Source organism: Heloderma suspectum, chromosome 3, assembly GCF_057233095.1.
Source record: "Heloderma suspectum isolate Gila_16-S chromosome 3, 16-S_ref, whole genome shotgun sequence".
Taxonomy (NCBI): domain Eukaryota; kingdom Metazoa; phylum Chordata; class Lepidosauria; order Squamata; family Helodermatidae; genus Heloderma; species Heloderma suspectum.
Window position 1 is genome coordinate 259,102,301 of NC_139460.1, and position 12,823 is coordinate 259,115,123.

General features: G+C 42.8%; 1 protein-coding gene across 3 annotated transcripts in view; it reads right to left on the reverse strand.

Annotated features, from left to right (window-relative positions):
- Positions 1 to 415: 415 nt before the first annotated feature.
- SUFU (SUFU negative regulator of hedgehog signaling) overlaps positions 416 to 12,823 on the reverse strand; it is a 124,912-nt gene continuing 112,504 nt past the window's right edge. For 2 of the 3 annotated variants that reach the window (XM_084846458.1, XM_084846457.1), the window contains exon 12: positions 416 to 7,358. In XM_084846458.1, coding sequence (XP_084702584.1) covers positions 7,269 to 7,358 — 90 coding nt within the window. In that variant the 3' untranslated portion in view covers positions 416 to 7,268. The remainder of the gene's footprint in view (positions 7,359 to 12,823) is intronic. The other variant, XR_014789508.1, reaches the window with a different exon arrangement.

Here is a 12,823-nt window from a genome sequence, read left to right on the forward strand (position 1 = left end):
CGGGACCACAAAAGCTACCGTGTGCTCACACCTATTCAAATATAATAAATACACGAAACAATGTGAATAGCAGCAACTTATCTCAGAACGTAGTTGTGAGAATGAAAGTGATAAAGATCATACAAGCAGCTACCATTTCAAAAAAAGTGCTATGGAAATTATTAATAATAAATGCAAGCTTTTTCCTGAGGCAGATCACACTATGCAAAAGGAAGCAAACCACATCAGAGGGCTATAAATAAGCGAATCCTGGGGCCCAAGTTCTTGCGTTAGGTGTACACACAAGGAGCCCCCTAACCTGTCTGCGGCTTGTAAAGAATGGCTGGAATGAGAAAGTTAAACATGAGTGAGAGAAAGAATAAAGCCTCATGTATCAGCTCTGCAATCACTCAATAAATGTGCGCAAGACACAACTATGCAAACAAGTTTAATGTACTTTGAATACACAGGAAAGAAACAAAGCTTCGTGATTCACAAAAATATTACAAAAAGTAGTTTTGTGCGGATGAGCACACCAGCACTGTGATAATGTAAGAATATACATTAGAAACTAATATAAAATATTTTTAAAACCTCTGCTAGTTTAGGTTTCCATTTGTTTTTGTGTGTTTTTGGTAGAAAAAAGGCATACTACAAAGTACTGAAAATCTCACTGCAGGAATGGCAAACCATTTTCAGACAGCATCTGCTGTGTCCATAACATTTTCTGTAAAGGCACGCGTGCAGACATGCATGCGCGCACACACAGATGAACTACAAAAAGGTTCACCTCAGCTGAAGCTTGTCAAAGCAGCCTCAGCAGTCAGAATTAAAAGTGGAGGAGGTCTAAGGGTTAGTTCCTCCAAAGGTAAAACAACTCATGTTGTTCAAAGTTTTCTAGCACTACAGCCACCCAGAATATAGAACTACAGTAACAACCAACAAGAGCTCTATCCCTTAAAAAAAGTTAGCAACACCCCCCCCCCACAGTTAACTCTGGTTTCTATGGAGATAAAACAGTTTTAAGAAAGGAAAGTGATCCTTCTTCCACTTGGAGTGCGACACTTCCTGAAATTATTCCTTTTAAAACTCCCATTTGCAGTTTTTAGCTGCAGTGACATTCAGAACTGCTCAAACTGAAGACCAGTGCTGTACTTTAGGGCCCAGCAAGTGGAACAGTTCTAAGAATGGGGGGTGGGCCATGGCGCATATGGCTTTGAGGTGCCTTTTTTCTCATGGAGGCATTTTGATACTGTTAAATTGTAAACTGCAGGTCCAGAAAAGCTAGGCAGGCCTTGGACTGTGTGGTTCATCAGCAATCAGAGCACAGGATCTTTTAAATTAATTCACTGGTTTTATCACTTTAATAGGTTTTGCTTTCCCTAAGGTAGATGAAGTCTTTATACAGAATTGAGATTCTGTTCGGTGTTGAAAGGGAAACTAGTGAAAGGGATACTTGGCTTAAAATTGAGCCAACAGGCTCTTGTAAGGCAATTGCACACTCCTATGTTTCCCCAGCATATCAACCAGGGCTGGCAGTGGCCATCCTCTCTTGCTGCAGAGCCCACACTATTATAACATACAATATCAGAGTTCACACTATCATCCTTTTCTTTCTCCATTATGTAGAAGAGCAGAGATGATTGCAGACCTTTGCTATCAGGGCCCCGGGGAAGAAAACAACAGAAGCCATGCTGATTTCCACCCTCACTAGGAAACAAGCAAAGGAAACATCAGAGAGAAAAGGTGAGGGGAAGAGAAGAAGGGTTTATAAAGCCAGGATAGTCAGCTGGCAACCAAATTCCTGTTTGAGCTTTTAAACAAATTGTTTCTCTGAAATTAAATTGCACTTGATGGAGCCCTTTAAACAGTTACCCCACACACTGGCATTCATTATGTTATTCTGCTATTAGAGATTTCAAATTTCAGCAATGAATCATAAAGCAGGGAGATGGAGAGGGTTTTTCAAAATATGTATCCAACCCCCTTATTAGCTGGCTGGCTGACAGTAGGAAAGGCATACCTTTATGACAGCCTTGGAATGATACTACAAAGCTAATGTATCACTTATTATGACTTTACGGTCTGTGAGCAATTTGAGAAGAAAAAAAGAACTGTATATGAAATGAAGAGGAATCAAAGTACATCATGCTTATAGGTTAATTGCATGAGAGGCAGGTCAGCCCAAGGATCCTTTTAAAACTCACATCAGCTACAAGCTCATTTTCTGTTTGACATTTTGGATGCCCAGCAAAGGAAGATTTGAAAGAGACAGAGCAAATGAAGATGGGAAAGGAAACACCATAGTAAGTTAGAACTGCCAGAATATGGAGGTATTCTTTCTTTTCCTATAAATTACGGTATTGGTAGTGGTGGTGAGCAACATTAAACATTAACACATTTTTTGCCTCAAGCCATTAAAACAGTTCTGCAAATACATTTGCTCTTTGACCCCTACTTTCCTTGCTTTTATGTTTATGGATCATGCGCAAAGGGTTTTTCTAAAGCAGTGTATGGCTTTTCTATGGCTGCTGGAAAAATAAAGAGTGAGATGGGATGATGGAGCAATCTCTACACCACCACTGAACTCCAGTGGCATCTATGCAGATGTGAAGCCCATGCTTTCATCTGCCATAGGTGCCTTTACACTTCCAGTTCTGCAACTTGAAGTGAATGATTGACATGCAATGTAAAGCATGCTGCAGAGGACTGCATTACGCATAGGGTAACTCTGCTCCACCATCATCTGACTTGGTGGAGAGACCAAGTTCACATCTACACATTAGAAAAAAAAGTGAAGTTTTTGTAGTCCGAGGGTGCGGACAGATATACATAAAAACAGGAGCCAGCAAGAAATTTTGGCCCCTCTGGGGAGGGCCCACATTTGCTCTTCTAGTGACAAACATACCTGTCTCTGCAGTGAACACTGATTTCCTGGCCAGTTTGGCCCTTCTCATCATGGTTCTAGTGGGCTGCCCATCTTTTGTTTCTGTTTTTGGGTGCAACAAACAAAAGTGCTGTTTGTTGCAGGATTATTCATTTAAACAATCATACAGAACTTGATTTATTATTTTTAAAATAACCCAGTTGTTTATTTTGAAACTGAAAAACTGTTCCAGGCAGAGGGTGTTTCATGATATCACAAGCACCTAGCCAGTCAACACTCTGCACAGCCCCTTTGGCTTCAAACTGGCAAAACATGTTCCCCTCCCCTGAGCACCGTACAAGACTGTAGTGTGACAACAGGGCCAGTGTGCTTTCAAGTGGAGTCTGTTTTTATGTTTAGACTCTTCAGAAAATTTTAGTACGAGGTGGGGAGGGGGAGAAAGAGACATGGAGGAGTGAGGCTGGAGCTCTTTGTATTGCAAAAATCTTTAGGGCTTTTATGGGGCTCAGCTCCTGAGTGAGTTGGGCTAGATACTTGTAACAGGATCAAGTCTCTATTCTCTTACTTATAGCTTGCCTTCCCCCTGAGCAGTGTTCTCACTCAAACTTCTACAGCCCCTCTAGATTATGCTCACTTACTGTCTGCTTCATATTTAGATAGCAACCCCACTGGAATGGCCCTTTTGTTACTATTTGGTCTGGTGGTTAGGTTAGTACTGTCCTGGCACATGACTGGTGCAACAGCTGCACTGAAAGTTAATAATTGTTGCAGCAACCCAGGAAGGGTGTTTACAGCTCCAGGTGCTGGAGGGATTAAGGAGCAGGTGCAAACCAACTGAAGAGCAGCCAAAGCTCCACTTCAGTAACTAGCGAGCGGAGAGCAAGAGTGCAAAGCAAACTCTTCCTGCCTTGTTTCAGGAAAAAAACATAGTCAGCATAATTGACCATAGTATGACTGTTTGCCTATGAAAAGTTACTCATATACAGTAAATTGGAGAGACCACGCATCATTCCATTAAGTCCTCTATGGAGCTGAAAAGACAAGCTCCCAGCAGTAACTGCCATAAACTGTTACTGATTAAACAAATACACATCAGGGCACCTTACCTTTGATTTACCAAGGCAGTAATTTGTGGATAGTTTCAGGCAGATATGAAATCTGAATGCTCTCACCCTGGAAGTCATATGAGACAGTCATTTTAAAATTCAAATAAAGACAACTTGGGCCAATTTTTCTCTCCAAAGGAATGTTCATGCTGGACAAAACACTGAAAAGATTATGGGATAATGTAACATCAGTGTGGATTTTGCAACAAACCATCAGGAGCCTTAGTAGAAGTCTAGTCTCTAGCTCACAGATCCTTCCTGAGAAATCCACAAGGGTTTTAAAAATTCCAGTTTAGCATTTCACAGTATTCTGCCTATTCCTCCATAGCTTCTTTCATTTCTCAAACAGGAAACCCCTCGGCTCTTTACTCGATCAACAGGGAAAATTGACTGAAGGGTCACCTACTGAGGTGAATGAATTGGATAGTGTGGCTGTGTAAAGCCTCACTATGCTAATTAGTATCATAGAATACAAAGATTCCAAGATGAACTGTAGATAAGCGCAGCAGTTTAGTCTCTGAAAACAGCTCCTAAGGGCTCCCATGATTAAATGCAACACAGTCAAGATGGCTATATATTACCTCCAGTATCAGAGGCACTATGCCTCTGAATTCCAGTTACTGGGAACTTGACTAGGAGCATGCTATTGCCCTCATGTCCTGTTTGTGAACTTCTCACAGGCAACTGGTTGGCCAGTATGGGAACAGATTGCTGGATGAGAAAGTCCTTTGGTCTTATGTAATGCCTACATATATAAAACTTCTATACATAGGAAATTAAGTGTCAGGGAGAAGACCTCTAGCCTAGTTTTCTTCCCGGCATACCAGTTTTTAAGTGAAGGGAGGCTTTTTTCATAGAGGAGCAAAAAAACACAAACCCCATTACAGTCTGAAGTACAGCAGTCAAGACATAGATTTACCACCTCAGCTACTGTTTGTGAGAGCTAGGCCTAATAAAGATTTTTTTGGTGGGGAAAAATATACAAAGCATCAGGGAGTAACGTTCAAGTGAATGCTAAAACATTTCTCTTATGAACAGGGGCTCCCTGTGCATTTCCACAAGACTACCCTATGGTTTGGCCTGCTTCAGCTTTGTAGTGTTCTGTGCTTAGACAATTTGACATTGGTAGTTAGTCAATTCTGCTTACATTAGCACATAAATTTGGATCATACAACAGCAGCCTAAGCTCCCCAAACACTATCAACTAAGGGTCTCCCAAAGCATTTTTCCCTCATAATCCCTAAACATCAGAACAGACTAACACTCTGTGCTATCTCAAGTCTTAATATGAAAGGTGGAGCTCCTAGGATTCTGACTGGGAGCCTGTGGGCAATACAAAATAGTTTCTTAGGGGCTACAGCATGCCCACAGCTCATATACTACCTACATTTGCTCTAGCCAAGGCATCATCACATGGTTGCTTCTCTGTAAAGCATGTATGCCAATTCTGAGCAACCTGCATGGGGAGGATTCCCTTTAAGGATTAAAAATAACTGTACTTTTGTTTTGGACAACATGGTTCTGCCCCAGACTTTGATCAGAAGAGCTGAACATTTGAAGTTTGGAATGGGTCCTCATATTTAAAAGCAGAGTTTGCAGAGCTGTCATCTTGGCTCAAAGCTTTTGACCTGGACAGCCAAGCTCAGGGAAAAATGTTTTTCTGCATGGCTCCCCTGCCCATGACAAAATTTCTACAGAAAACAAGATCTTTAAATGTATGTGTATTCGTGGCATTTGGAATGACAGCCTAGTTGAAGTGGATTTTCTTCCATTTTGGTGGTGATGGGGCGGGGGCTAATTCCAGGATGTAGATTTCTGCTTTTGCAATGACCAATTTCATTTTTGGCGGGGGTGAGCTGGAGAGATAGCAGTATTTGCCTTTTCTTAGAAGTTAGTCCAGCTGTCTATAGGCACAATGTCAGTTTGCAAGAAAGTATTTTAGAAACACAGTGTAGCTGTTATAAAACTAGGCCATCAAGTCTGCAAATTAATATCTGTGTTTGCAGGAGTACATGGAGCAGGATTTCCAAAGCATGCTGGAACGGCCTGACTCAATATCCAATGGAAAGCATTATTTTCTAAGCTGATTTAAAGACAACACAACAGGCTCTCAGGCCTCTCTTTACTCATGGACCATTTCCTATTTCTCTGCAATCTGAGACCAGGAAGTCTGGCAGAAATCTACAACAAACTTCAGGAGGGGTGCAGTATCAGGAATGTTAAGAAAAACAGAAGAAGTGGTTGTTCCATGACAGAAAATAAGCCCAACCATCTGTGTAGTCCAACGAGCCCCAAAAGAAAAGCTTATAAATCTAATCACCCACTTGCCTGCCTATTTTAATGGTGACCAAGCAAGAGACAGTGAAGACATCAGGGGTTGTTTTGGCCTATTGCCCCAAGGGAAGCAATACAGAGGCAACTGCCCAATGCAGAGATGTTTAAACCTACACATACTTACCTAGTAGTAAGTCCCACTGGACATAGTTGGGTTTTCTTCCACGTAAATATCCATAGGGTTGGGTTGCAAGGGACTCCCCCCCCCTCCACTTTGTTCCCAGAGTAGTACCTAAGCTGTGAGCTCAAGGGCAAATCGTGAGGGATTTACTTCCAAATACAGTGCTTTTAGGCCTCAGAATTCAGATTCTAAAGTCTAAAATGATAGCTTAAGCACGCCATCATCTGAGCAAGAAGGTCAGCCACCTTCTGGGGCATTACTGCAACTCAGCTAATGGGACCAAGATTCCCCTGCCAATTCAGTCCCTGGTGAGATATCACAGCTGATCAGTATTTCCTCATTTTAAGTGTGGGGCGGACAGCGGGAGGGACCCTATAATGGTTCTGATGTACCCGAACTCATGATGAAGGAAAAAATTCTGCTCAGGAAAAGCCTGGATAATAAATGAATTTTGGAGTTACACCAGAAAAATGAATGATTAAACAAAGGCAGATGAGGCACATAAACCCTGAGCTAAGGCAGTAGGGAGTTCTGGAGTCAGCTAAAATAAGGAAATTATTATTACAGCTACTATTCATAGTTAAATACTTCTCTCTCTTTGTCTCACTCTCACACTCATTCATATACAGGGTATTCAGAGTTCAGCCATGATGAAAGAAGAGAATGCCAGGTATACCAGAAGAATTCAGTTCTGGCTGGACTGCTGTTGAGTAACCCCTCCTCTGCTTGCAGTGGTTATGCAGCAACATTTCCTATTTGCAGGAAGAGCTTTTACTGCACTAAATTATCCCACGAGTCACTGGGCTGCACACAGTAAGCTGCTTGTGGGTGTCAGTTGGCTTTAATGGAGCGGGTTGTCAAATACAGCATCAGGCAAGATGGAGACTTTCAGTTTCTTTTCAGGCCAACTATACTCCTTCGGAAGTTTGAACTAAAAAGCAAAGAAATTAGTTATTAGTTAATATACTTTACTATGATCTAGAACATGCAAAGCATATACAATAACAGTATTAGAGATAATAAGAGCCAAGGTTTCAGGCAAATAAAGAAACCTTTTCCTAGGAGTTCATTGGGGACAGATGAGTCAAGTATTGTTCCTGTTTTCACCACTTGCCTGCGCATCATATTCGCTGTCCAACTTTGCCATCTTTTAGTTCACCAAGTCCTAATCTTAAATACTTTTTGCTTGCTTAAAAAGGTTCAAATGAATGAACTTAGACTGGATCTGGTTGGAAAAGACTCTCTTTGTCATAGTCTTTTTCAAGCAGATCCTGTCGTCATCCTCACTCCCCATTTCCACTAGCTGCGGTGAGCTTTGGCAGCTCCTTTGACAGCTGTTAAACTCCTGTGCGGCTAATAGAAAACGAGCGAAGAGGGTTGGAACGCTCTATGAAAACAGGGTCCTGCCAACTCAGGATGGGGTAGACTAGAAGGGGGCAGCCCCGAGGGTCAGGGCAAAACTTTAAATCCAGGGAGCCACTCAGCTAACTGGGTGATCTTGAGAACTTTCCCCACCTGTCAGAGTGCTCAAGATCACCCAGTTAGCCAAGTGACACCAGGGATTTAAAGTGCCATCCTGACACGTGGAGATCTCTTCCTTCTAGTGCACCCCTCCCCGAGTCTGCAGCACCCTGTTTTCATATAAGTGCACACTACCCCCCCTTTTTTTTACCCCAAAGGGAGTAGTTGCTTCTGCTTTGACAGCTGTCAAAATATAAGCGGTTACAGCGATCTGAAGAGAAAAATGGGGTGGTGTCTCGGTCACCCTTAAAAACTGTTGCTGGGGACTCAGGCAAGTGGGGATTCCTTGCAGGGCACTCCCGAGGTTCAGGGCAATGCACTGAACCATGGGGATACCCTTACTAGAGGGGTGATGTATACACTGTTTCCCTACTTGTCAACTGTGCAAGGCTATCAAAACAGCCTTGTTACAGTGTAGCCTTTATGGTTTACCTTGTATGTTTGACATAGAAGGGAGGAGCCAAGGGAAACGGCTATATTTTGGATAGCCACAGCTGTGCAGATCTGCAACATTTAATTACTGAATGTAAAAAATATTTTAAAAAATAAAGGGGCCATTTGCACACATAAAACAGGGCTAGGAAAATGTGGGGAAAAAACTCTGGCCCCATTTTTGTGCAAAAATATGAACATTTAAAACACACTTTAAAGGCCCTGACTGAGATCAGGATCACGGTCAGAGCCGGGACAGGAGCTTGGTGGCAGACAAGACAGGTTCTGCCCAAGTGCCCTGGGATGCTGGCAGAACTGGCTTGAGGACTGGGGGGGGGGGGGGAGACAAGCGACGCACTGTGGGTGGTGCACCCTATTGTCTGTCAGACACACAAAACACGTACTGTGGGTTGTTTGCAAAACAACCCAGAATGTGTGGCTAGTCACTTATTGTGGGTTAGCGTGTTGTGTGAACACCCCCCCATAGGGCTGTTCACACAACACACTAACCCACACTTAGAGGTTGAGTGTGGGTTGTTTGTTAAACTGTGGGTTAGCATGTTGTCTGAACCCAGGACATTATCTGCAGTGTAGGTTGTTAACTACCCTGAACAACCCAAGAATTAAACAAAGGATCTCAAGGTGGCTTGTTCAAGATAAATAAGCCACACTGCATGGTTAACAAGCCACCCTATAGAAAATGTCCTGGGTTCAGACAACATGCTAAGCCACAGTTCAACAAACAATCCACGGTTCAACAACAACCCACACTCAACCGCTGAGTGCGGGTTAGCGTGTTGTGCGAACCCAGTCTGTGTCTGGCTGGCATTTAAATGCTGACACCTCCACAGCTGACCCCACTCCTGCCTCATCGCTGATTTTCTACAGCTTAACCAGCCAAGTTCTGGGTCAGGTGGTGGCTTCCTCTGGACTGTCACTCGAGTCAGTTGCAACCTTCAGAAGCTGTTAGTAGTCTGTGAGCAGCCTGTCAGCCATGGAGGAAAGCGGTGTAGGCAAACGCACAGAGAGAGACAGTAAGGTAGGCATGTGGGTGATATCTTCAGGGACATATAGAAGGGTCCCACCCCCCATGCCAACAGCTCACCTTCTGTCATGGAGAATGGAGATCTTGGAGCAAGAATTCATCATACTGAGGAATGGGGAAGTAGGTCTTGGGTGATGAACTGATAAATTATGGGGAGTGGGTGGGGGCCTGGTGGTGAGAGATTTGATAGTTAAGGGAGAGGGGAGAAAGAGATGAGTGTGTTGCCTGCCTGCGTGACAGTCTGTGGAATCACATGCTAGATAGTGCAGTGGAGGAGTCAGTGGTTGTTGTGCCCATCAGCACCAGTGACACTGGGAAATGTAGTTGTGCAGTCCTGGAGGAAAAGTTCTAGCTAGGATGTTGAATCCAGGCCCTCCAAGGTAGTATTTTCATGAATGCTCTCTCTTCCACATTCATCAGCATAACTCCAGGGTCTCAATCCACAAATGAAATAGATGTGTCAGAAGGAAGAATTAGATTATTTATGTAGGGAAATTCTATCACACTATCAAGCAAAAGTCTCTCACAATAGCTATTTGCTAGACACTGGGAAATGTTTTGAGACAAGCTAAACCTGTACTTAAACTGCAATGGAGCCAGACCACTGGTGCTTAAGACAAAAAAGTCACAGAGCAGCTTTTAAACTTGACTTCTCAGGGGAAGCCAACAGGAGCTGAGGAGTGTCAAATTTGGTATGATTTATCCCTTAGGAATGATGGTGCAAATCTTTCTTGAGTAAAGTGGAAGATAGAGTACAACTTGGCAATGAGCATACAGAGAAAAATGGTAGCCGATACCAAAGAGTCATAGGAGAAATTGCACTAAAAAAGGTCATTTGGAGAGAGATGCAATGTATGTTTATATGCTAGAGTTAGAGAAGCCTCAAAACCAAGATGGGACAGCTTAAGTGCTTGGTACCAAAAAAGAACATAGATATCCTGGGCATATCAGTAACCTACTGCAACAGAGAAAACTAATGAGAGATCATTATCACTGGATAGAAAAATCTGTAGAAAGGATGTATTGGGGGCTGTGTTTCTCTGAGAGCAGAGCATCCAATAAATTAAAAACCCAAAGAAAAAAGTTCCTCCACAGAAATACTGAGAGTGAAAAGAACAGGCCCCCAAAGTAATTTAGTACTATCGCCTCTCTGACCAAAACTCCAATGGTGATCATATGATTGGTGGGAAGGGGCAACTGAGAAGCAGCCAAAGGAGAAATCAACTTCAAATTCCTTCACGTTGACTGGGTAAGTGTTAGCGCTGAGACAAAACAATCTATCTTTTATTTTTGTTTCAGTCAAAAAAATCTCCAGTTTTGCTGACTTTTGACTGCCTCTCAAAATGTCATATATTTTTCATCCAAGTCCTAGACTCCAGAAAGAAGTGTGCAAAAAGCTCCTTCCTCCCGGCTGGTTTTAAGGTTTCCAGGAACTGAGCTAGCCCACAGGCTGTAGCTTCGGAAAGCTCCCAGCTCACAAGAGCAAGGGAGCTATGTAATCCTTGAACTTCTGTGATCAAAAGCAAGGGAAGCTCTCTGATTCAAATGAGTTAAAGCTTAGGCAGAGTTGCTTAATATACTTTCTGTAAGCCTTCCTCCTAGCCTACATGACTGGTGAGAACCCCACCCTAGCCCTAACTACAGTCACATTGGCTGAAGGAATGACTTACAGAAGGACATAAAAGGGACTCTGCCTAAGCATTCAATCAATATGAATGGGACCTTTTTAGAGCTAGATTAGATAACCTTGGAATTATACTATTCACTTAACATTAATGTAATAATATTAATTTAAATAATATCAGAAATTAAGAAGTCATTGGGTATGGACAACATACCTCTGAGAGTTCTCAAAACTCAAGTGTGAAATTGTTGATCTCCTTTACCAGCTCCGTCTGGTTTACCATTTATAACCATTCCTGGACAATCTTTCCTGGGCAGGGCTAGTCTGGCCACAGTGGTTCATGCTCTGGTAACCTCCTGATTGGATTACTATAATGCACTGTATGTGGAGCTGCTCTTGAAGATGACTCGGAAGCTTCAGCAAGTGCAGAATGCGGCAGCCAGGATTATAAACCCAGGTGGAGTCATATTACACTGATGTTAAAGAGCTGCACCAGTTGCCGGTGCTTATCTTTAAAGCCCTAAACAGCTTGGGAACCAAATATCTGCAGGAGCACCTCTCTCTTTTCCAGCTTGGCTGTGCTTTAAAATAGTCAGGGGAGCTCTTCTCCAACTACCTTGGGTACAGTATGTGCCAATAAGAGAGACAGGCTTCTTGGTTGTGGTGGCCCAACTATGGAATACCCTCACAATGGAGTGCACAATGCATTATTTCAACATTATTTGTTTGTAAACCTATCTGCTCGCCCATATCATGCCCACGCTGGAAGAATCTTCCTCCTCCAATGAGGTAGAGCTCCCACAGATGGACAGTGCAAAGGAATCACCCATGTGTCAGGAGACCCAGGGGAGCCTGGACCCTCAGGGAAAATGACCCTGGGACCGTCTGCACAGGAGAAGGGGTGTTCTGCCTCTGAGGCAGAGACTGTGTGACCACCTAGCTCCTAGGAGTGTCATCACCTCAAGAAGCAGACCAGTAGGGCTCCTTTGAGATCGAGTACTCGGTTACAAAGGAGAAATCCTCAAGAGGAAAGGACTCCTTGAAAGGAAGACCCTCATCACAAGTAGGGCTCTTGCCAGTGAGCCTGTAAGGAATTGCAGCTGAGCCCTAGGTGGGGCTTTGGAAGCTCTGGCTATATAAGCCTTCAGTTTCAGTCTAGCTGTTATTCCAACCTCTTACCTCAGACTTAATGCCTTGTATCCTGTTTTCCTGACCTTGCCTTGTGATTGAACCTCCGTGCTACTGACCTCCGGACTCCTGCTTGACTCTGCTTTTTGGACTACATCTGTTTGACTGCTCTCTTGTATTTGGACCCTCACTGCACTTCAGACCTCTCTTCTAGAAACCACCTACTTGACAGTAACACTGTACTCTTGATCAGTACTGTTTACTGATTTGCTATTGGACTCACTCCTTAGTTTGCCCTAATGCTGAGCCTGATTCAACCCAAACAGGACAGCCCAGGCATTTTAAACTACTTTATTTTATTTTAAGCTAGCTGGTGCCTATTTTATGTATTTCCTGCCTTTTATTGTTGTTGTTGTTGTTGTTGTCGTTGTTGTTGATGTTTTATTGTTTTTATTGTATTACAACTTTATATTTTGTACTGCCTTATTATTGTAAAATGAAGGGCAGTATAAAATATTTTAAATAAATAAGTAAAATGCAATATACAACTTGTCAGTAAAATCAGGTGGCTTACAAGAGGACTGGAAGGTAGCAAATGTGCCAATAATTTCAAAAAAGCGATCCAAGAGGAAGCAAGGAAATTATA